This window comes from Lontra canadensis, unplaced genomic scaffold, assembly GCF_010015895.1.
Source record: "Lontra canadensis isolate GAN:19392208 unplaced genomic scaffold, GSC_riverotter_1.0 scaffold5, whole genome shotgun sequence".
NCBI lineage: Eukaryota > Metazoa > Chordata > Mammalia > Carnivora > Mustelidae > Lontra > Lontra canadensis.
In genome coordinates this window covers 38,969,755-38,993,652 of record NW_022630999.1, presented here as the reverse complement: position 1 = coordinate 38,993,652, position 23,898 = coordinate 38,969,755, and the positions used below count along the sequence as shown (strand labels likewise).

At 38.1% G+C, this 23,898-nt stretch overlaps 1 protein-coding gene across 7 annotated transcripts in view; it reads left to right on the top strand.

Moving 5' to 3' along the window:
• The first annotated feature begins 457 nt into the window (after positions 1-457).
• UIMC1 (ubiquitin interaction motif containing 1) overlaps positions 458-23,898 on the top strand; it is a 127,874-nt gene continuing 104,433 nt past the window's right edge. For 6 of the 7 annotated variants that reach the window (XR_004382004.1, XR_004382003.1, XM_032851896.1 and 3 more), the window contains exons 1-2: positions 458-557; positions 15,536-15,690. Coding sequence is in view for 4 of the 7 variants with exons in the window: in XM_032851896.1 (XP_032707787.1) it covers positions 15,544-15,690 (147 nt within the window). In the remaining 3 variants the exon portion in view is untranslated. Of the gene's footprint in view, positions 558-15,535; positions 15,691-23,898 lie in introns of those variants that run through there. The other variant, XM_032851893.1, reaches the window with a different exon arrangement.

Below are 23,898 nucleotides of genomic sequence, written 5' to 3'. Positions count from 1 at the left end.
CCTGGAAATTGTCAGATTGTAACATTTACCACAGTTTTCAAGTAGTGGTATGAACAGGTAATTTCAGTGTAACAGTGCATGCAAACAAAGGGCGGGAGGAAGCATGATGTAGCAAAGGAGAGTTTGAAGGGGTTCACTGTACTGTTTTGAGCGCCCTATTTTTACTCTTTGGATTCCCTCGGCGTGCTAACTAATAATAGAGCGAACGAGCACACTGCGAGAGCACGTGGAGGGTCCCACACTACGCTGGAAGATCAAATCCGACTCCCCGCGATGGCGCACTCCAGCCCTAGCGCAGTGGTACGACCCGGCGGCGGCTTCCCCCCGTGGTGCGGGTTGGTTGCGTCCCCGGACGCCGGCGCAAGCGCCCACACCCGCTCAGAGAGCGCGACTCCTCCCCGCGGTGCCTCAGCTTCGCGCGCGTGCCCGGCCGCCGCCGCCGCTGCCGCTTGCCGCCGCCGCTGCCGCCCCCGCCCCGCCGCTCCTGACGTGCAGCGGACGCTCGCGACCCGCAGCGCCCCGGAGGAGGGGCTCGGCAGAGGGGCGCCGGCCGGTCGGTGAGTACCTGCCGTCTCCGCTCACCTCCAGCCCGCCCTCTTCCCGCCTCCGTTTTTCTCTCCTGGCGGTCATGGCCTGCTCCTCACCTGGAGAGGCGCCTCTAACGCGGGGTAGAGCCTTCTCGGTGCGGAGGCGGACGTCTCCGGACACAGGGGTGGGCCCTTCGGGCCGTCAGATGGCCTCGAGGATGTTGGGTTGGCGTCTCCCGACGCCCGGGTGGGCCCTTCGGGACGCCTCAGGAAGCTGGCGAGCGCCTCCGGACGCGAGAGTGGGGCCCTTTGGGACACCGGGGTAGCCCTTGGGGACTTCGCTGGGCGACTCCTGACGCCGTGGTGGGCTTCCGCTCCCCAGTTCCAGGCCTGCCCACTTCGCACAGGAGGTGCGGCCTTTATCCTCCCGGACCGGGCGCTCTTTCGTTATTTCTTGTCAGCCAATGGGCTCTGGTCCCCTCCGGTCCCTCGAAAGCGTCTTCCTCACGCTGAACCCCCCGGGAGGAGGCTCCGTTCTCGCCGTCCCCCCCGCGGGGCCCCATATCGGAGGAAGGCCATGGGGCCCCTCCGCCTCCTACGCCTCACGCCCCCTCCCCCTCCAGGCTACTGTTTTATTGCGGAGTGATCCTTCTGTTATTTGCCCAGAAAAATATACTTTGTTTGGAAATCCTTATTATTTGCCATTTTCCACTCCAGCAGAACTGCTGTTTCCTTCTGTACGATGACCGTGTTTCAAGCGTATTACTCGTACGCATTTATTTAATCTTGACACTTTTTTTTTTGAGATAGGTACTATTATCCTCAGTTTATAGATGAGGTAACTGAGGATGGAAGACCGATCTGTAAGCGGTAAAGCTGCCTTGAATCCAGGCAGCTTGACTCTGATGTTCTTGTATGTAGTCACTATAGCATACTAAGATATAAGCATTGTCCAGGAGAAAACGAAAGTTTTATGTTTTCTTTATTTTTTCCTGTTGGGAGGCAGTGAATGCCTTGTAGATGAGTCAAAGAATGTATTTTTGGAGTCAGGCATATCGAGGTGCAATTCCGTCAACATAGCCATTTATCAACCTAGTAAGAACTTACTAATTGTTTGATTTTGAATAAGTTTACAAACTTGTAAAATAGTGATAAAAATATAGTGATAAAAATCGTTAAAATAACAATTAGTGATAAAAATAGTGTAAAATAGTGATACCTACCACAATAGAGTTATTGGGAGGATAACCTTTATAATTCGTGTGAGATACCTAGAATAGTGTCCCAGGACTCAGTAAATGACTATGATTTAATTATTACTCAAAATATGTTTGGATTTTGTTACACACTTGTCCTGAGGCTGAGTATAAAGTGGGAAGTAAAGAATTGTGCGTGTGCTGGTCTGTACGTGTAAAGGCATTTACCTTTTTAAATTTTATGTACTTATGTATGTATGTATTTATATATTATTGGCACAAAAAGGTGTTTTTCTTTTTTTTAAGATTTTATTTATTTATTTGACAGACCACAAGTAGAGAGGCAGGCAGAGAGAGAGGAAGGGAAGCAGGCTGCCCACGGAGCAGAGAGCTCTATCCCAGGACCCTAGGATCATGACCTGAGCTGAAGTCAGAGGCTTTAACCCACTGAGCCACCCAGGCGCCCCCAAAAAGGTGGTTTTATTAAAGCATAGGACAGGATCTTTGGTTAAAAGAGCTGCCACATTTACCTTTTTTTTAAATTCAGGAAACAACAGGGCACCTGGGTGGCTTAGTTGGTTAAGCGTGTGCCTTGGGCTCAGGTCATGATCTCAGGGTCCTGGGATAGAGCCCCGCATCACATTATGTTTTGGGAGCAAGGGAGTCTGCTTCTCCCTCTCCCTCTGACCCTCCTACATGTTTGTGCTCTCTCTGTCTCTTAAATAAATAAATAAAATGTTTTAAAAAATAAACCAAGAAAACAATCTCTTGAAATCAGATGGTAATGTTTGGTACCAAATTTCTTGAGTAGTGACTTACTGAGTAGCATATCGTCAATCATTCATGAAGACTTGTTAAGGTCCCTATATCCCCAAGCTTTTGAAGTGATTTTGACATGTTTGGTAGGTAGAATGTCAAAATTTTATTTTTTCAGTGATTGTTCTTCAGATAGATCAAGATGATAGATAAGCTTAAAGAAAATGACAAATAACCCAAGTTGGGGTTACTAAAAATGCTACCTGTGAGATAAATAACAAGTCTCATTATTGTGTCACTTTTCCTGTTTGTGCATTCTTTTTTTTTTTTTTTAAGATTTTTATTTATTTATTTGACAGAGAGAGATCACAAGTAGGCAGAGAGGCAGGCAGAGAGAGAGGAAGGGAAGCAGGCTCCTTGCTGAGCAGAGAGCCGGAGGCAGGGCTGGATCCCAGGACCCTGGGATCATGACCTGAGCTGAAGGCAGAGGCTTAACCCACTGAGCCACCCAGGCGCCCCCTGTTTGGCATTCTTTTAGAGACATTTTGTTCCTGTCATGATTAAAGATGAGGCTGTTGGCTTCTAAACTCAATTCTTTCTTCAGAGTTAGTGGTAATTCATTCTTTAGCCTCAGTTCAAGTACTTGAAGATAAGCCATTATTTTAGTGAGTTCTTCATTTTTAAGGGTAGCAACTTAAATAAATAGTAGCTGTACTATATGTTGGTCAGCTTGTTTAAATTGCTCAAGCAGTGCCTTGTTTTTACTCTTAGAATTACTGTGTGGTTAAATCTCATGAAGCACTGAATTTTGGAGTCTATAATCTGTGGGGGGGTTTTACTTAATGCTTCTTATCAGTCGCTTATCTGCTTAATTCTTTGAAAACCCACTTTGAGATTGCAGGTGGTTCTGTGCTACAGAGAAGGGTAGAGTTTTTATTTATGTATCTTAAAGAAATTACATATATTTGGTGGTATAGCTACTCTTGATATCAGATTTGAGCATTTTGGTTTAAATAGCTGTAGGGAACAGAAGACATTTAATAAGATGAAAACTATTCCATGGAAGATATTTTCCTGGGGCACTATGATTCCTTTAGAATTCCCCCAAACTAACGCCGACTTCCAAGTCTTACCTATGCTATTCAACCTATAATAATTTTATCCTTTTGTGTCTTTATGTTGTATTAAAAATTTTAAATATAAACATTATACTGTTCATTCAGCATACTTTTTTTTAAAGATGTTATTTATTAATTTGAAAACATAAACTTGTAGTGGAAGGGGAGAGAAGCAGTCTCCCCACTGAGCAGGGAGCCCAACCCCAGGGCTGGATCCAAGGACCCTGAGATCATGACATGAGCGGAAGGCAGCTGCTTAACCCACTGAGCCACCCAGGTGTCCCCATTCAGCACATATTTATGTGTGCATACCATACATCAGGCAGCAGTTTTAGTTAGAAGAGGTGTAAAGATTAAGTCATGAAGTACTGCAGTCAGGAGACAGAATTCAGGTGCCTCCTTTGTGACTTCTGACAAGTTACTTTTCTGAACTTATGCTTCCTGGTAATAATTATACATACTTCTTGGGTTTTTGTGAAGATTAAAATTAATTAAAAATATTTGGGACCCTTGAATTGCCATGTGAACTTTAGGATCAGTTTGTTAATTTACACACACACACCCAACTAGGATTTTATTAGCTATTGCATTGAATCCGTATATCAGTTTAAGGAGCAGTAGTACTATCTTTTTTTTTTTTTTTTTTTTTTTTTAAAGATTTTATTTATTTGTCAGAGAGAGAGAGAGGGAGAGAGAGCAAGCACAGGCAGACAGAATGGCAGGCAGAGGCAGAGGGAGAAGCAGGCAGGCTCCCTGACGAGCAAGGAGCCCGATGTGGGACTCGATCCCAGGACGCTGGGATCATGACCTGAGCTGAAGGCAGCTGCTTAACCAACTGAGCCACCCAGGCGTCCCTGTACTATCTTAAGTCTTGATCCTTGAACATGGATGTTTTTAATTTATGTAGATTTTCTCTTATTTCTTTACAGAACGTTTTAGGGGTGCCTGGGTGGCTCAGTGGTTAAAGCCTCTGCCTTTGGCTCAGGTCATGATCTCAGGGTCCTGGGATTGAGCCCTGCATTGGGCTCCCAGAGAGCCCGTTTCCCCTTCTCTCTTTCTGCCTGCCTCTCTGCCTGCTTGTGATCTTTGTCTGTCAAAGAAATAAATAAAATCTTTAAAAAAATGTTTTATAGTTTTCAGGGTATAAGTTTTATATGTCTTCTGTTAAAGCTATGACTAAGTATTTTAGTCCTTAGGATGCTGTTATAAATGGACTTGTTTTCTTAATTTCATTTTCAGATTGCTCAATGCAAATGTATAGAGATACAGTTAGTTTTGTTTTGATTTTGTATCCTGCAGCCTTGCTGACTTGTGTATTCTGATAGTTTTTTTTAGTGTATTTCTTAGAATTTTTTCTTTCTTTTTTTTTTTTTAAAGACTCAATCTCAGGACCCTGAGATCATGACCTGAGCAGAGGCTTAACCCACTGAGCCACCCAGGCGCCCCTTAGAATTTTCTATATACAAGATCATTGCATCTAAATGATGATAAAACTAAATACAGTTTTACTTCTTCCTCTCCAATCTAGATGGGTTTTATTTATTTATTTATTTTTAAAAGATTTTATTTATTTATTTGACAGACAGAGATCACAAGTAGGCAGAGAGGCAGGCAGAGAGAGAGGGGGAAGCAGGCTCCCTGCTGAGCGGAGAGCCCAATGGCAGGGCTCCATCCCAGGACTCTGGGATCATGACCTGAGCCGAAGGCAGAGGCTTTAACCCACTGAGCCACCCAGGCTCCCCTTTATTTCTTTTCGTCTTGCTGTTTTTGCCCAATTGTTCTGGCTAGAACCTCCACTATAATGTTGAATGGAAGTGCTGAGAGTGGGCATGCTTGTTTTGAACCCTATCTAAGGGGAAAGCTTTCAGTCTTTCATCATTAAGTGTAATGTTAACCATGAGTTTTTGATAGATACTTTTTATCAGGTTGAGGAAATTTTCTTCTATTCCTAGTTTGTTTAGTGTTTTTATCATGAAGGGGTGTTGAGTTTTGTTAAATGCTCTTTTTGTGTATATTAAGATAATCATGTGCTTTTTGTCCTTTATTCTATTGATATGGTGTAATAAATTGAGTTTCAGATCGTAAACCTTGCCTTCTCTTGATACATCTTCGTCATGGTATATAATTCTTTTTATATAATATTGGATTAGGCTTGTTAGTATTTTGTTGATGATTTTTGCATTTATATTTATAGCATATTGGGTTTCTTGTTTTATTTTTCTTTTGTCTTAAAGATTTTATTTTTAAATACTCTCTATACCCAACATGGGGCTCAGACTCACAACTGTGAGACCAAGGGTAACATGTTCCAGTGACTGAGCCAGCTAGGCCCTCTTGGTTTCTTGGTTTACTGTTTTTTTTTTTTTTTTTTTGTCTGGTTTTGGTATCAACTGGTCAGGTAGAATGAGCTGAGAAGTGTTTCCCCACTTTTTTTTTTTTTTTTTAAAGTTGTGAAAGATTGTTACTTCTTTAAATGTTCAGTAGAATTCCACAGCAAATCAGAAATGGTAGGACTAGAGTTCAGCTGAAAGGCCTAGGTGCATTTGTATATCTTGCAGGCCTTTGAATTGAGTTTGTAATTGAAAGCCCAGGAGTGAATGCCACTGTGAAGTTTCAAAGTAGGGAGAGGAGGAGATTGCATATAGCATAGCGGTAAATGCTTTTATTTAGTGAGAGGAACAGAAGGAGGAGGAAAGAAAGGAGAGGTCAGATCTAGGAGAAAACTCAGTTAAGCAGTGTCACAGACACTAAGTTAGACTGTCATAAAGAAATGATTTGCCAAGATGGCAAGTGGAATGAAAGCTGAAGAGAGGTAAATGGATTTGGTGTCAAGGAGATCTTTGATGATCCTACAAGGAGAGCAGATTCAGATTATATAACATTAGAAGAGAAGAGGGTGATAAATGGACACAGTGGATATGGAATGTGCTCTTTAAAATTGATGTCAAAACTTCAAATTCTCTCCAGAGTTTAAAAGTTTAAAGAAAAATAAAAGTAATATGTACACATGGTTCAAAATTCAAATAGTAGGAATATGTCTGTCTTCCATCTATCTCTCAAATTCTTTCTCACGCTTTTGGCCATTTCTTGTGTATCCTTCCAGATGGATTTTAAAACAAAGGACTGTGTGTGTGTTTTATTTTATTTTTTATTTTTTTTAAAAGATTTTGTTTATTTAAGAGAGAGAGAATGAGAGAGAGTATGAGAGGGGAGAGGGAGAAGCAGACTCCCGGGCAAGCAGGGAGCCTGATGTGGGACTTGATCCCGGGACTCCAGGATCATGACCTCAGACGAAAGCAGTTGCTTAACCAGCTGAGCCACCCAGGCGCCCTGTGTGTGTGTTTTAATTTATACAAGTAAAATAATACTAAACATGCTCTTCTGTCTTTTGTTTTTAAAATTGAGTGCTTTGGAAATTTATAGTGTGTGTCAATGTATAGCTTCTGAGTAAAACATTTGATGATAAAGCAAAGGAGAGAAAATTTTATTGGTGATAGGGTTGAGGGAACTTATTTTTAGGCTCAGGAAGTCTTGATAATGTTTATAGCAGGGGAATAGAGTGGATCTAGAAGGAACTTACATATACAAAGGGTTGGGAGGAACTTAATGGGAAAGACTTGAAGACAGAAGTCCCTTTAGTGATCATTGAAAAATCAGTTGGCTTGGTTTTTCTCTCCAGGAATCTTGATAATTGGGGCAAGAAGTACACAACAAGTAGTATTTTCCCAGGGTTAGGGGCTTTAGAGATCCCATTGAAATGGCTGACGATGGGACCCAGAGTAGGTAGCAAGTTATGAGAGGCAAAATTGTGATTTGATTTTCTAGTGTTGAGTACAATTCTGACTGATAATTGGTTTCCTTATTTTAAACCCTACTTTTCTACATTTTAAAGTAGGTGATACTTAGAAAAATTATTTAAGTTACTTGAATGAACAACCTACAAAAGACTTTTAAGTGTTTTTTAGTTAACAAAAAGTTTTTCCTAAAAATCATTTTTGAACTAGAGATGAGAGCTAAAGGTTGTAAATTGATTAATTTCTGGTTTTGTTGGCCTAAGAAAAATTTATCGATGGTGGTTTTTTTTTAATCTTATGCACAAAGGGTGTCATGCTATTATTTACTATTTTTTCCTTTATTTTTCACTTATTGGTGCACGTCTTGGAAATTTTTCCATGAGATTATGTACAGTTGACCCTTGAACAATACAGAAGTTAAGCATGTGACACCACATGCAGTTGAAAATCTGTGTACAACTCTTGACTCCTCAAAAACTTAACTACTAACAGCCTGCTGTTGACTGGAAGACTTACTGATAACATAAACAGCCAACTAAAACATATTTTGTATGTTATATGTATTATATACTGTATTCCCACAATAAGATAAGTTGGCAATAAGAAAATGCATTAAGAAAATAACATAAAATATGTTTATTGGATGCCTGGATGGCTCAGTCAGTTAAGCATCCTACTCTTGATTTTGGCTCAGGTCATGATTTTGGGGTCCTGGGTTTGAGCTTAGTGGGGAATCTGCTTGTCTTCCCCCCCACGCCTCCACTTGTGCACACACGCTCTCTCAAATCTTAAAAAAATACATTTATGGTACTGTACTGTAAGAAAACCCACATATAAGCGGACCTGCACAGTTCAGACCCATGTCGTTTAAAGTTCAACTGCATATGCCTTTGCTGTTTTCTTTTTTTGGATTGTAGGAAAATATACATAATTTACCAAATACATAAAATTTTACCAAATATACTCAAAACTTACCATTTTAAGTGTACAGTTTGTTGGTATTAAGTACGTTCACATTGTCATTCAGCCATCAGCACTATCCATTTCCAGAACTTTTTTCATCTTCCTAAACTGAAACTCTACCCATTAAACAGTAACTACACGTCCTTCCTTTCTCCCAACCTATGGCAACCACCATTCTGCTTTCTGTTCTATGAATCTGACTACTTTAGGTATCTCATGTAAGTGGAATTGTATAGTATTTGTCCATTTGTTTCTGACTTAACTACATAAGCGTATTGTCTTCAAAGCTTACCCATTTTCTAAAAAGATTTTATTTACTTATTTGACAGAGAGTGCGCCTGCGCAAGCAGGGGGAGTGGCAGGCAGAGGGAGAGTGGGGCTTGATCCCAGGACCCTGGGATCATGATCTGAACTGGAGGCAGATGCTTAACCTACTAAGCCACCCAGGTGCCCCTAAGTTTGTTCATGTTGAAGCATATGTCAGAGTTGCCTTCTTTTTTTGAGGCTGAATAGTATCTGTTGTATGTATATATCATATTTTGTATCTGTCAGTGGACATTGAGTTGTTTCTACTCCTTGGCTATTATGAATAATGCTGCTGTGAATGTGGGTGTACGAATATGTTTGAATCCCTGCTTTCACTTCTTTTGTGTATATAATTGGAAGAGGAATTTCCGGATCATATGAAAATTCTATTTTTAATATTTTGAGGAATTGCCATACTAATTCCCATTAACAGCTGCTCCATTTCCCATTCCTCCTAGCAGTGTTCAAGGGTTCCAGTTTCTCTGCATCCTCTCCAACACTTGCTGTTTTCTGTTTTCTGGACAGTAGCCATCTGAAGGAGTGAGAGGTGGTATTTTGTGTTTTTGATTTGCAGTTCCCTAGTGAGTAGTGATATAAGCATCTTTTCATGTGCTTATTGGTCATTTGAATATCTTCTTTGGCAAAATGTCTATTCAAATCCTTTGCCCACATTTTTTAATTGGGTTGTTTTTTGTTATTGAGTTGCAGGAGTTCTTTATATAGTCTTGATATTAACCCTTTACCAGATAAACAGTTTGCAAATTTTTTCCCAATTTTGTGGGTTGCTTTTTCACTTTATTGTTAGTGTCCTTTCATGCATAAGATTTTAAAATTTTGTCATAGTCAATTATTTATTTTTGTTGTTGCCTGTTCTTTTAGTGTCATACCGAAGAAATCATTGCAAAATCCAGTGCCAGTTTGTTTCCTTTGGAAATTTAATCACTTTGGATTCATGAGATTAAGTCATCATTCTCAACTATATATACTGCTAATGCTGGAGAATCAGTAACTCCACATGTAGTAAAGAAGAATTAGAAATGAGAAAGATGGGTACATGGTAAGAGCAGCAGAAGGAACAAATGTGTTTGAAATAGGATTAAAAGGGATAGACTTAGAATTTTAGAGTTATGCAGTTATAGTTAGATTTTTCTTGATGAGAGCTATAGAGCTCTGGTATTATCAAGCATTTATTATCACAGGTGACAATAAAAAATGGTTTGTATTTATAATTTTAATCCTGAAAATGATGAATTCAGCTTTCATTTTGTTTTCTTTTTTTTTTTTTTTTTTTTTTTTTAGATTTTATTTGAGAGCAAGCGAGAGAGAGAAAGAGAACACAAGCTGGGGTGGGGAGGGGCAGAGGGAAAGGGACAAGCAGACTCCTGGCTGAGCAGGGAGCCAACACAGGGCTCAGTCCCAGAACCCTGGGATCATGACCAGAGCCAAAGGCAGATGCTTAACTGACTGAGCCACCCAGGTATCCCTCACTTTGTTATTTTTTTATTGGGTTCAGAAAATATTTTGACACCTCAATTAAAAAAAGCTTCTTCAGTAATTTATATTAGAAATCTTTTCCAAACTAGAAATACAGAATCCTTTGAGATGAGAAATTTAAGAGACTCTGAGAAGTTAACTGTAACCTTACCACTCTACTAGAGTTGCACCTAAGCCTCTTTGTGTCTCTACTTCTTTTTAATTTTGACAGGGACATTTAACTTCTATCTGAACATATTTCAGATTCCTGAATAACAGGCACACTGTATTTGTCTTTTTCCCATCTTCTGTGCCTTTCCAAATCCAATTTGTTTATTCATATACTCATTTGCTTATTAAAGTATTATATCACTTATTCAGTAACATTTATTAAAAGCTAAGCTCCGAGCTAAATGCTGGGATTCAGGTATGAATAAGAAACAGTTTCTCTCTCTGTAACTTTACACTTTCCTAAGGAAATAAGATTGTAACCATCATAAAAACCCAGTACTACAGTTCTTCAGCGTCCTGCTCAAAGTCCACCTCCGGCAAGGCCTTTCCCAACTCACCCAACCTAGCTGAGCCAGGCCCCATCTTTTTGTGGACTACTATGGCATATATTGTTTGTGTTACATAATTATAGGTATCTTCTTCACAGCAATGGAATTGAATAAACTATCATGAAAATAGTCTTAACATCTTTTTGCCTTCCATTCTTTCTTAGCTGTTTAATGCGTTATCTTATTTAAATAGCCAGTTAATTTAAGCAGCCAATAATCAGTCTTTTCATTAGATTTCATTTGTATTGCCTTTGTACAACACAGTGTCATGTAAAGTTGTAAGGGGTGCCTGGGTGGTTTAGTTGGTTAAGTGACCAACTCTTGATTTCAGCTCAGGTCATAAATTCGGGCATGTGGGATTGGACCGCAAGTCAGGCTCTGTGCTCAGTCGGGAGTCTGCTTGAGATTCTCTTTCCCTCTTTCTCTCTCCCTGCTTGCACAAGCACAAGACTTGTGTGCGCTCTCTCTCTCTGTCTCTTTCTCAAATCAGTTTTTTTAAAATATTTTATTTATTAAAAAAAAACCACCTGTATAGAAATGGAGGAAAAAGACCTTCCTAAGGTCTTTTTAAAACCACAAAAAATGTGTATGAATGCCATAAAAATACACATAGTCTGAATAAATATGCACCATAAACTAAAAAAAAAAAAAAAAAAAGATTTTATGTGTTTATTTGACAGAGAAAGAGAGAGCACAAGTAAGGGGAGAGGCAGAGGGGGAAGTAGACTCCTCGCTGAACAGAGTGCCAGATGTGGGGCTTGATCCCAGGATCCTGGGTTTATGACCTAAGATAAAGGCAGACACTTAACTAACTGAGCCACCCAGGTGCCCCTCAAGCAAATAAATCTTTAAGAAAAAATAAAGTTGCAGTCTTTGTAAATGATCCTAATTTTCATTTAGGAGGAGAGAAGAAATAAATGGGTAAGTGAAGAACAATAACAATTTTGAAATAGAAAAATAGGGGCGCCTGGGTGGCTCAGTGGGTTAAGCCTCTGCCTTCGGCTCGGGTCATGATCTCAGAGTCATGGGATCGAGCCCCGCATCGGGCTCCCTGCTCCATGGGAGCCTGCTTCCTCCTCTCTCTCTCTGCCTGCCTCTCTGCCTGCTTGTGATCTCTGTCAAATAAATAAATAAAATCTTAAAAAAAAAATCTACTTGTTTTGTTGATAAATAATGGAGATATAACCACAAAAATAGGCTTTATGTGTTTGTAATGAATTGACTTCACATTTTGCTTATTCTAGAATATTGTAATTTCAGCCAGAAATTTAGGCCTTAATTTTATTAGATTTACTGTGTAAAGCAGGTAAGGACAGCTGGAGAGTGTTAGGTTTGAGATGTTTGATGTGTTTTTATGTTTTTTAATGCATTCAGCCACTCTTGAATCTTTTAATTAGATAATTTAGCTTGTTTACATTTAAAGTATTTATTGGTAGCTGTGTACTTACTGCCTTTTGTGTGTGTGTGGCTTTGTGTTAGTTGTTTTCTGGCTGCTTTGTAATTCCTCTGTTCCTTCTTACTCTTTCTTTGTGATTTGATGATTTTCTCTTGTGGTATATTTAGATTCTTTTATCTTTTATGTATCTACTACAGGTTTTTGTTTTGTGATTGTCCTGAGGCTGACCTAAAAAAACGTACAGCAGTCTATTTTAAGTTGCTAGAGAACTTAAGTTTGAACTTACTCTAAAGCTCTACATTTTTACTCTCCCTACATCATTTAAAAAAAAAAAATTATTTATTTTAACAGGGGAGGGGCAGAGGCAGAAGGAGAGAGAGACACTCTCAAACAGACTATCTTCTGAGCATGGAGCTAGATGCAGGGCTTGTTCCCACTGCCCCGAGATCATGAGCTGAGTTGAACCAAGAGTTGGATGCTCAACTGACTGAGCCACCCAGGTGCCCCCAACATCTTGTGTGTCCCTTAACAAATTATTGTAGTCACAGGAACATGTTCATTTTCTTTCCTACTTTTAAGATTTTTTCCTTGTGTCTTTTGACACCTTAACTATAATGTGTCTTGGTGTGGATTCCTTTGGGTTTATGGTTTTTAGAACTCTCTGGACTTCCAGGTTAGGGAAGTTTTTATCCATTATTTCTTCAAATAATTTTCTTGCCCCTTTTGTTCCCTCTTTTGGGACCTCTATAATATGAATGTTGGTCTGCTTGATGTCCTTTAAGTTCTTTAATGTATCCACTCATTTTTAATCTTTTTTCTTTTGCTGCTCTAATTGAGTTCCACTGATCTGTCTTCAAGTGCAGTGATCCTTTCAAATTCATCTAATCTAATGTTGAAGCTCTCTCCTGTATTTTTTGGTTCAGTTATTGTATTCTTCAGTTCAGTTATTGTATTCTTCAGTAATGTGACTTCTATTTGATACTTTTATATTTTTAATTTTTTAATTAAAATTTTTACTTTATTTATCCATTCTTCTGAACACAGGAAGCAATTTTATGACCATTATTTTTTTCAGGAGTAAATACCAAATATTTATTTCTTTTGTGTGTTTTGTTTAGAGTTTTTTTTTTTTTTTTTAAAGTTAACATATAATATACTATTTGTTTCAGGGGTACAGATCTGTGATTCATCAGTCTTACACAATACACAGTTCTCACCATAGCACATACCCTCCCAAACATCTATCACCTAGCCCTCCGATTCCCCCACCCCCCTTCCCCTGATCCTCTACCTTGTTTCTCAAATTCCGCGTATAAGTGAGATCATATGATATTTATCTTTCTCTGATTGACTTATTTCATAATACTCTCTAGTTCCATCCATGTTGTTGCAAATAGCAAGATTTCTTTTTATTTCAATGGCTGCGTAATAGCCCATATACCGCTTCTTCTTTATCCATTCATCTGTTGATGGATATCTGGGCTCTTTCCATAGTTTGGCTATTGTGGACAGTGCTGCTATAAACATTGGCGTGCAGGTGCCCTTTTGGATCACTACATTTGTATTTTCGGGGTAAATACCCAGTAGTGCAATTGCTGGGTCGTAGTATAGCTCTGTTTTCAGCTTTTTTGAGGAACCTTCATACTGTTTTCCAGAGTGGCCATACCAGCTTGTATTCCAACCAGCAGGGTAGGAGGGTTCCCCTTTCTCTGCATCCTCACCAACATCTGTCGTTTCCTGACTTGTTAGTTTTAGCCATTCTGACTGGTGTGAGGTGGTATCTCATCGTGGTTTTGATTTGTATTTCTTTGGTACCGAGTGATGTTGAGCACTTTTTCATGTGTCTGTTGGCCATTTGGATGTATGACCATTATTTTGAACTCCTTTGTTAGGTAAATCACTTACCTCTCTTTTGTTAAGGTGTTTTTCTGAACTTTTATCTAATTCTTTTTATTTGGAACATATTCCTCTTTTTTTTTTTTTTTTCATTTTCTTTACTCTCCATATTGGTTCTGTGCATTAGATAAGACAGCAACTCTTGGAGCCATTAAAAAAAAAAAGCAGTCTTGCGATTTGCAGTGGTGTGGATGGAACAAGAGGGTATTATGCTAAATGAAATAGGTCAGTCAGAGAAAGAATTATCTTATGATCTCACTGATATGTAGAGTTTAAGAAGCAAGGCAGAGGATCATAGGGAATGAGAGGAAAAAATGAAATAAGATGAAACCAGAGAGGGACACAAACTGTAAGAGACTCTTTTTTTTTTTTAAAGGTTATTTATTTATTTATTTGACATTGAGAGAGGGAACACAAGCAGGGGGAGTGGGAGAGGGAGAAGCAGTCTTCCCACTGAGCAGGGAGCCCGCTGTATGGGGCTCGATCCCAGGACCCCGGGATCATGACCTGAGCCAAAGGCAGGCACCCAATGACTGAGCCACCCAGGTGCCCCACCATTTTTAGTGTTTTTTAAACACAAGATCATGTCATCTGCAAATGATGATAGTTTACTTCTTCCTTCCCAATTTGGATGTCTTTTCTTTTTGCATAATTGACTTGCCTAGAACCTTCAAGATAATATTCATCCTGTCTTGTTCCTGTCTTAAGGAGAAAGCAGTCAGTCTTTCACCTTTAAGTATGATATTAACTGTGTTTTATTTTTATTTTTAGATGTTCTTTATCAAGTTGAGGCATTGTTGTTGAAAAAAATTCTTTTTTATGTAAATTATAATATGTAATCAAGAGAGCCAGTTATCTGGGGCTCCTGGGTCCGTCAGTTGAGTGTCTGGCTCTTGGTTTCAGCTCAGGTTATGCTCTGATGGGTCATGAGATGGAGCCACGCTGGGCTCTGTGCTCAATGGGGAGTCTACTTGAAGATTCTCTCCATTTGATCCTTCCCCCACTTGCATGTACAATTGCATGTGTATGCTTTCTGTTTCAAATAAATAAATAAATCTTTTATTTTTTTTTATTTATTTTTTTTATTTGTCAGAGACAGAGGGAGAGAGAGTGAGCGAGCACAGGCAGACAGAGAGGCAGGCAGAAGCAGAGGGAGAAGCAGGCTCCCTGCCGAGCAAGGAGCCTGATGTGGGACTCGATCCCAGGACGCTGGGATCATGACCTGAGCCGAAGGCAGCCGCTTAACCAACTGAGCTACCCAGGCGTCCCTAAATAAATAAATCTTTAAAAAGACAACCAGTTATCTAAGTTAATGTTTAAGGAACTAGGATAAATTGTTGTATTATTTCTATTGAAATGTCCCTACAGAGATGACATATTTCCAGATATAGTTTCTTAAATAGAAAAATTATAATTTTAATGAGTAGTGGAAATGTTCAGAAGTCATTTTACTTCTTTTAGTTGGAAACCTTTTTCTGTTAAATGACTAAGTTACAGATAGCATGTGGAAAACTTAGACTCTGAGTAAATTACTTACCCTGTGTTTTCAGACAAAAGGATGCCACGGAGAAAGAAAAAAGTTAAAGAAGCCTCTGAAGCTCATAACCTGGAGAAGAAAGATGCAGAAACTGCCAGTTCTGTCAGTCTGAAGAGGAAACGGAGACTTGAAGATGCATTCATTGTGATATCTGATAGTGATGGAGAGGTCAGTATTCTGAAGAGTAGAGCTCTAGGTCTGGAACTATGCCTTCTTCATGACTGGTTGTTTTGGAGCTATACCTTAATGCCAGCTTGCCAGAGCATGCAGTTGTTTGTTTGTTTTAAATATTTATTTATTTGTTTGTTTGAGAGACAGAGTGAGAGAGAGCATGAACAGGGTGAGAGGCAGAGGGAGAAGCAGATTCCCTGCTGAGCAGGGAGCCTGGTGTGGGGCTCAATCCCGGGACTCTGGGATTGATCTCAGGCAGACGCTTAATTGATTGAGCTTCCTAGGTGCCCCAGAGCATGCAGTTTTTTAGTCAGCTTCATTTTGTAAATGGAATTAAGAATTAAAGTGATACTGTTTGTCTGAGGATGGATCATAGTTCCTCAGTTTTGTAATATTTTAACCCAAGGTGGTATTTTTAAACTATCAGAGTAATGTAAGTCAAATGTAAATGTTAATTTTTATGTGTCTAGAAAGTGAGAGAAAGAGAATGTAAATGTTATTAAGTGTCTAGATATACTCTGGTGTGGTAGCAGTGAGCCACCTGTAGCTATTTAAATTTGACTTAAAATTAAATAAATCTGTTCCTCTCTTGGACTGTCACATTTCAAGTGATCAAAGCCATGTGAGTCTGGTGTTTGTTGTATTAGCGCAGCAATAGAACATTTCCCTCATTATGGAAAGCTTTATTGGACAGTGCTGCTTTAACTCTTAACATCTGTCCTTTATTCCCTTTTTCAATTTCTTTATTAGAGATTTCCCCTTGTCTGTAGGTCACATTCAGGAAAGCAGTGAACTAAGTCATTTTTTTTCTACCAAGTTCACTTATTTTTTTACTTCATCTTATAATGCATTTGATGGTAAAACTACTCATTGTCTTGTTATGAAGCTCACAATTATCTTTATTTCATTTGTCTTTTTTTTTTTCTTAAGATTTTATTTATTTATTAGAGAGAAAGATTGTGTGAATATGTGGGGTCGGGGTGCAGAGTGAGAGGGGAAAGCAAACTCCCTGCTGAGCAGGAGGTGAGTGCAATGTGGTGCTTGAGGAGGTGAGTGCCATGTGGTGCTTGATCCCTGGACTCTGAGATCATGACCTGAGCTGAAGACAGACACTTAACTGACTGAGCCATCCAGGTGCCGCACTTTTTGTTGAAGTCCCCATCATCAATTTCACCCAAATCCACGCTCCCCCCACCAGCCTTCCCTCTGGTAACTATCAGTTTGTTCTCTATAGTTGAGAGTCTGTTTCTTGGTTTCTCTCTCTCTTTCTCTCTCTTTTTTTCTCTTTTGCTCATTTGTTTTATTTGTTAAATTCCACATATGAGTGAAATCATATGGTATTTGTCTTTGTGTGACTGTCCTATTTCACTTAGCATTATACTCTTTAGCTCTATGTCATTGCAAATGGCAAGATTTTGTTCTTTTCTATGGCTGAATAATATTCCATTGTGTGTATATGTGTGTGTATGTATCACATGTTCTTTATTTATCTGTTGATGGACACTTGAGCTGCTTCCATCATTTGGCTCTTGTTAATAGTGCTGGTGTGAACACGGGGTGCATATATCCCTTTGAATTAGTGTTTTTGTATTTTTCGGATAAATACCCAGAAGCATATGATTACTGGATTGAAGGGTAGTTCTATTTTTAACTTCTTGAGGAACCTGCATACTGTTTTCCACAGCATCTGCACCAGTTTGTATTCCTACCAACAGTACAAGAGGGTTGCTTTCTTTCCACATCCTTGCCAGCACTTGCTGTTTCTTGTGCTTTGGATTTTAGCCATTTTGACAGGTGTGAAGTGATATATATCATTATAGTTTCTGTTCTGTATTTCCCTGATAAGTGATGTTGAGCATCTTGTCATTTGTTTGTTGGCTCTCTGGATGTCTTCTGGGAGAAATGTCTGTTCATGTCATCTGCACATTTTTTAATTGGATGATTTGGTGTTTGGGTATTGAGCTGTATCAGCTTTATATATTTTGGATACCTAACCCTTTATCAGATACATCATTTGCAAATATCTTCTCCCATTCAGTAGGTTGCCTTTTAGTTTTATTGATTTTTTTCCCTTGCTGTGCAGAAACTTTTTTTTTTTTTTTTAAAGATTTATTGATGTATTGAGAGAGAGAGAGAGTGAGCTCATGAATGGGAGAAGGGACAGAGGGAGAGACTATCCAAATAGACTCCCACTGAGTGTGGGGCCTATCCTGGGGCTCGATCCCATGAGCCATGAGATGAGGACCTGACCTGAAACCAAGAGTTAGATGCCTAACTGAGCCACCCAGGCACTTCTGTACAGAAGCTTTTTATTTTGAGTAGTCCCAATAGTTTATTTTTCTTGCCTCAGGAGACATATCTAGAAAACTTTTGCTATAGTCTAGATAGAGAATGTTAGAGAATTACTGCCTGTGCTCTCTGCTAGGATTTTTATGGTTTCAGGTCTCGTAGTTTAAGTCTTTAATCTATTTTAAGTTTATTTTTGTCTGTGGTGTAAGAAAATGGTCCAGTTTCATTCTTTTGCATGTAGCTGACCAGTTTTTCACAGTACCATTTGTTGAAGAGACTTTTTCCCACCGTGTAGTCTTCCCTTTTTTGTTGAAGATTAATTGATTATGTATTTGTGGGTTTGTTTCTGGGTTTTCTGTTTTGTTCCATTGATCTATGTGTCTGTTTTTATGCTAGGGGCCTACTGTTTTGATCACTACAGCTATGTAGTATAACTTGAAGTCTGGAATTGTGATACCTCCAGTTTTGTTTATCTTTTTCGATATTGCTTTGGCTATTCATATACAGATTTTAGGATTGTTTGTTTTAGTTCTGTGAAAAATGCTGTTGGTGTTTTAATGGGGATTGCATCAAATGTGTAGATTGCTTTGGGCAGTATAGGCATTTTAACAATGTTTATTTTTCCAACCTATGAGATGGAATGTCTTTCCATTTCTTTGTGTCCTAGTTAATTTCTTTCATCAGTGTTTTATAGTTTTCAGAGTACAGGTCTTTCACTCTGTGGCTAGTTTATTCCTACATATTTTATTGTTTTTGGTGCAATTGTGAATGGGACCATTTTCTTAATTTCATTTTCTGCTGCTTTGTTTTAGTATATTTATTAGTATATAGTATATATTAGTATATAAAGGTAACTAGTATATAGTAATGCAACAGATTTCTGTACATTAATTTTGTATCCTGTGATTTTACTGGATTCATTTATCAGTCCTAGTAGTTTTTTGGTGGAGTCTTTAGGGTTTTCTATATATAGTATAATGTCATCTATAAATAGTGAACATTTTACTTCTTCCTTACTGATTTGGATGCCTTTTATTTCTTGATATCTGATTGCTGTGGCTAGGACTTTCAGTACTGTGTTGAATAAAAGTGGTAAGAGTGGACATCCTTGTTTTGTTTCTGACCTTAGGGGAAGCTCTCAGTGTTTCCCCATTGAGTATGATGTTAGCTCTGGGTTTTTCATATAAGGCCTTTATTATGTTGAGATATGTTCCCTCTAGACCTACTTTTTTTTTTTTTTTTTTAAAGATTTTATTTATTTATTTGACAGACAGAGATCACAAGTAGGCAGAGAGACAGAGGAGGAAGCAGGCTCCCTGCTGAGCAGAGAGCCCGATGGGGGGCTCGATCCCAGGACCCTGGGATCATGACCTGAGCCGAAGGCAGAGGCTTTAACCCACTGAGCCACCCAGGCGCCCCTAGACCTACTTTTTTGAGGGTTTTTATCATGAATGGATGTCTCACTTTGTGAAATGCTTTTTCTACATATTGAAATAATCATACGGTTTTTACATTTACATAAAATGTAAATCATAGTTTTAAAAATTAAATTAAATTTAATTTTAAAGATTTTATATTAATTTGACAGAGAGCAATAGCAAGAGAGGGAACACAAGCAGGGCGAGTGGAAGAGGGAAGAGCAGGCTTCCTGCCGAGCAGGAAGCCCGATGCAGGGCTCGCTCCCAGGACTCTGGGCTGAAGGTAGACACTTAAGGTCTGAGCCACTCAAGCACCTGGTAAATCATAGTTTTAAAAAATAATCTGAACACCTGTATTTACTGTCTTAGAAGTCCTCTTGACTTAGTATGACCCTTCACCTGTTGCATCCCTTTCCACCCATCTAGAGGTAACCACTGTATTTGTTTTAGTTTTCCATGCTTTTCTTATAGTTTTACTACATTTATGTGTACACTTAGGGGCGTCTGCTTGGCTCAGTCTGTTAAACATTTGCCTTTGGCTCACGTCATGATCTCGGGGTCCTGGGATCAAGCCTTGTGTGGGGCTTCTGGCTCATCAGGGAGTCTGCTTTTCCTTCTCCCTTGGCCTCTCCCCACCACTCATGCATTCTTTTACTCTCTCTCTCAAATAAATAAAATCTTAAAAAAATAACCCACGGTACATTTATATTAAAAAGTCTCAGTGGTTATATGCTTTTACCAATATTTTTCAATAATCATTTCTCTGAAGACTTTAAGTTTTATCTTTATTGTAAACTAAAATCTTTTCTATAAATGGGTTTGTTTTTGGATTTTCTGTTCTGTTCCATTGATCCATTAAAGATTTTTGAAATAGTAGTTCTGTTGATTATCTTGGGTTTTTTAGGTAGGTTCTTATACCTGCTAATAATGATTATTTTCTCCTTTCCTGTCTAATATTTATACCTTGTTTTTGTTTCATTACATTGACTATAGCTTCCAGAATAATGTTGATTGATTTCAGTGATTGAATACCTCTTTCTTTTGACTTGAAATTAATTGTAAACTATTCAGATATTTTGCTCTTTGTTTCATATTTCTATTCTTTATTATGTTTCAGAAATATTCTTTAATTATATAATATTGGAATTTTTAAGAATGGATATTTAATCAGATGCCTTTTCATTATCTAACAAGATGATGTTATATTTTTCTCCTTTAACCAGTTAATATGTGTTAAATTAATATATTTTCTAATTTTGGCACATCTTTGCAATCTGGAGTAAATCTTACTTGGTCATGATATATTACATTAACATAATATTACATTTGCTTTCTCAATATATTATTGAGGAGTTTTGTATCTGTATTCCTAGTGACATTGGTTTTGTATGATTTTTTGTACTGTCTTCATTAGATTTTAGTATCAGGTTTAAGCTGTCAAATAGGAAATTTATTCACCTTTCATTGTCCTACCACAGTCCATATAGTAAAGGAATTGTCTTTAAGATTCTTTAAGGTTACTAGAACTTGCTTATAAAACTGGGCTACAAATTAGTTTTTAATAAATGCTTTAAGTTCAGTGTGTTGGTATTTTTTAGAATACATGCTAAAACAAAAAGCCTTTAAAAATGCACAAAAATACAGAGTTGGAGATTTTAAACTATTAATTCAATTTCTTTATTGGATATAGGGACAATTCAGGTCATCTGTTTTTTTCTTGAGTAAACTTTGGTAGTTTGTCTTTTAAGAATTTATCTGTTTCTCAGTTGTTGAATTTATGTGCATGGAGTTTTTGTAATATTCCTGTATTATCCTTTTCATGTTTTAGTGTCTGAAATGGTTACCCTCCTTCATTTCAGTATTTTTCTTTTTTTTGTCAGTTTGGTTAGAAGTTTATTTTCTTTATTGATCTTAAAAAGAACCATGAAGAGCTTCCTTTAGTATTTCTTTTAGAGCAAGTCTGTTGATGACAAATTGTTATAGTTCCTATAGCTGAGAATGTCTTTATTTTTTTATTTTGATTTTAAAAAATATTTTATTTATTTATTTGACAGAGACAGCAGGAGAGGGAACACAAGCAGGGGGAATGGGAGAGGGAGAAGCAGGCTTCCTGCTGATCGGGGAGCCAAATGTGGGGCTCGATCCCAGGATCTTGGGATCATGACCTGAGCTGAAGGCAGATGCTTAACAACTGAGCCATCCAGGTGCCCTGAGAATGTCTTTATTTCACCATTATTCCTGAGGGATGTTTTTGTTGGAAATAGAGTTCTCAGTTGACAGTTCTTTTCATTTTTCACTTTTAAGAGTGTTGTTCTGCTATTTTCTGGCTTCTATAGTTTCTGATAAGAAATTCCAAGTCCCTTGATCATTCTTCTTTATGTAGTATGCTGTTTTACTCTCATTGCTTTTAAGACTTTTTTCATCACCTTGATAATTCAGCACTTTGATTATGGTGTGTCTGGATGGGGATTTCTTTGAATTTCTTTCTTTTTGTTAGATTTAGCCATTATTTCTTTAAGTATGTTTTCTACTCCATATCCTTTCTCCTTTTATTTAGGGGCTCAGATGACACAAATTTTATAGTTTCTGATATTGTCCCATGGGTCCCTGAGACTCTTTATTATTATTATTACTTTTTAAAAAAAGATTTTATTTATTTACTTGAGAGAGGGGGCACACAAGCTGGGGAAGGGGTAGAGGGAGAAGCACACTCCCTGCTGAGCAAAGAGCTTGATGTGGGGCTCCATCCCAGAATCTTGGGATCATGACCTGAGCCAAAGGCAGACACTTAACCAACAGAGGCACCCAGGCATTGCTCTGTTTATTATTTTTGTAGTCCTTTTTTTTTTTTTCCCCTCTTTATTGTTTAGATTGCATGATTTGTAGCTTCAAGTTCTAGGATTCTTTGGTCTGTCATCTCCATTTTTCTTTTCTTTTCTTTTCTTTTTTTTTTTTTTAAAGATTTTATTTTTAAGTAATCTCTACCACTAACATGGGGCTTGAACTCAGCAACCTTGAGATCAGGAGTTGCATGCTCCTCTGACTGAGCCAGCCAGGCACCCCTCCATTCAGCTCTTGAGCCCATTCAATGAATGTTTTATTTTGCTTATTGTATTATAACATTTCCATTTATAGCTTTCTTCTTTATAGCTTCTTTTTATCTGTTTAGACTTCTAGTCTTTCCATTTGTTTCAAGAGTGTTTGCGCTAACACAGGCAAACATTTTTGGTTGCACATCTTTTCATGTGCTTATTTGCCATGAATTTTTGTGAAGTATTCAGATCTTCTATGTTTTTGAATGGGGTTGGTTGTTTTCTTATTGTTGAATTTTGAGACTTCTTTATATATTCTAGCTGCAGGTCCTTTATTAGATATATGCTTTTCAAATATTTTCTCCAAGTTCATGGCTTGTCTTCTCATTCTCTTAATATTTTGAATACAGATGTTATTAATTAAAATGATGTCTATCAGTTTGTTCTTGTAGGATTATGTTTTTGGTGGTGTATGTTAGGAACTGCTTAACTCAAGTTCACAAAGATTGTCTCTTGTGATTTATTTTAGAAACTTTATCATGTTAGGTGTTACATTTTGATCTATGATCTATTTTGAGTAAAATTTTATATATGATGTAGTATAACTCCTTGTTCATTTTGTTCCACATCATTTTCAGTTTTTGAGTGCCATAGATGGGAAAGGCTATTCTTTCTTCACTTTACCATCATACCTGTGTTAAAAATCAGTCATGTTTGTATATGTGAATTTACTTCTAGACTTTATTCCACTAATCTTTTATGTCAGTCTGTCATGCTGCTTTGATTGCTTTAACTTTTTGAAACCAAGTAGTGTTAGTCCTCTTTGATCTTTGTTAGAGTTTTTTGGCTATTCTGGTTACTTTGCATTTCTTTTCTTTTCTGTTTTTAAAGATATTTATTTATTTATTTGACATAAATAAATGCCAAATTATTTTGAAAGAGGAAGAGCACAAATAGAAGGAGAGGGAGGGAGCCCAACACGGGGCTCAATCCCAGGACCCCTGGATCATGACCTGAGCTGAAGGTGGATGCTTAACCAATTGAACCACCCAGGCGCACCAGTTCCTTTGCGTTTCTGTATGAATTTTGAAATCAGTTTGGCAGTTCTACCAAAATTTTGTTAGGAATTTGATTGGAATGGTGTTGAATTTATAGATCAATTTGAGGGAGAATTGATATCTTAATATGGAGACTTCTTGCCAGTGAATAAGGTATATGTTTCCATTTCTTTAAGGTTCTCTCTAACAGACTCCCCACTGAGCAAGGAGTCTGATGTGGGGCTTGATTGCAGGGCTCTGATATCATGACCTGAGCTGAAGGCAGATGCTTAACTGACTGAACCACCCAGGTTGCCCCTGCATAGAATTGATTTTTGGTGGGTTTTTTTTTTTTTTTTTTTTTTTTTTTGTATTCTGCAACCTTGATAAACTTACTCTATTTTTTTTTTTTTGTAGATTCCATCAAAT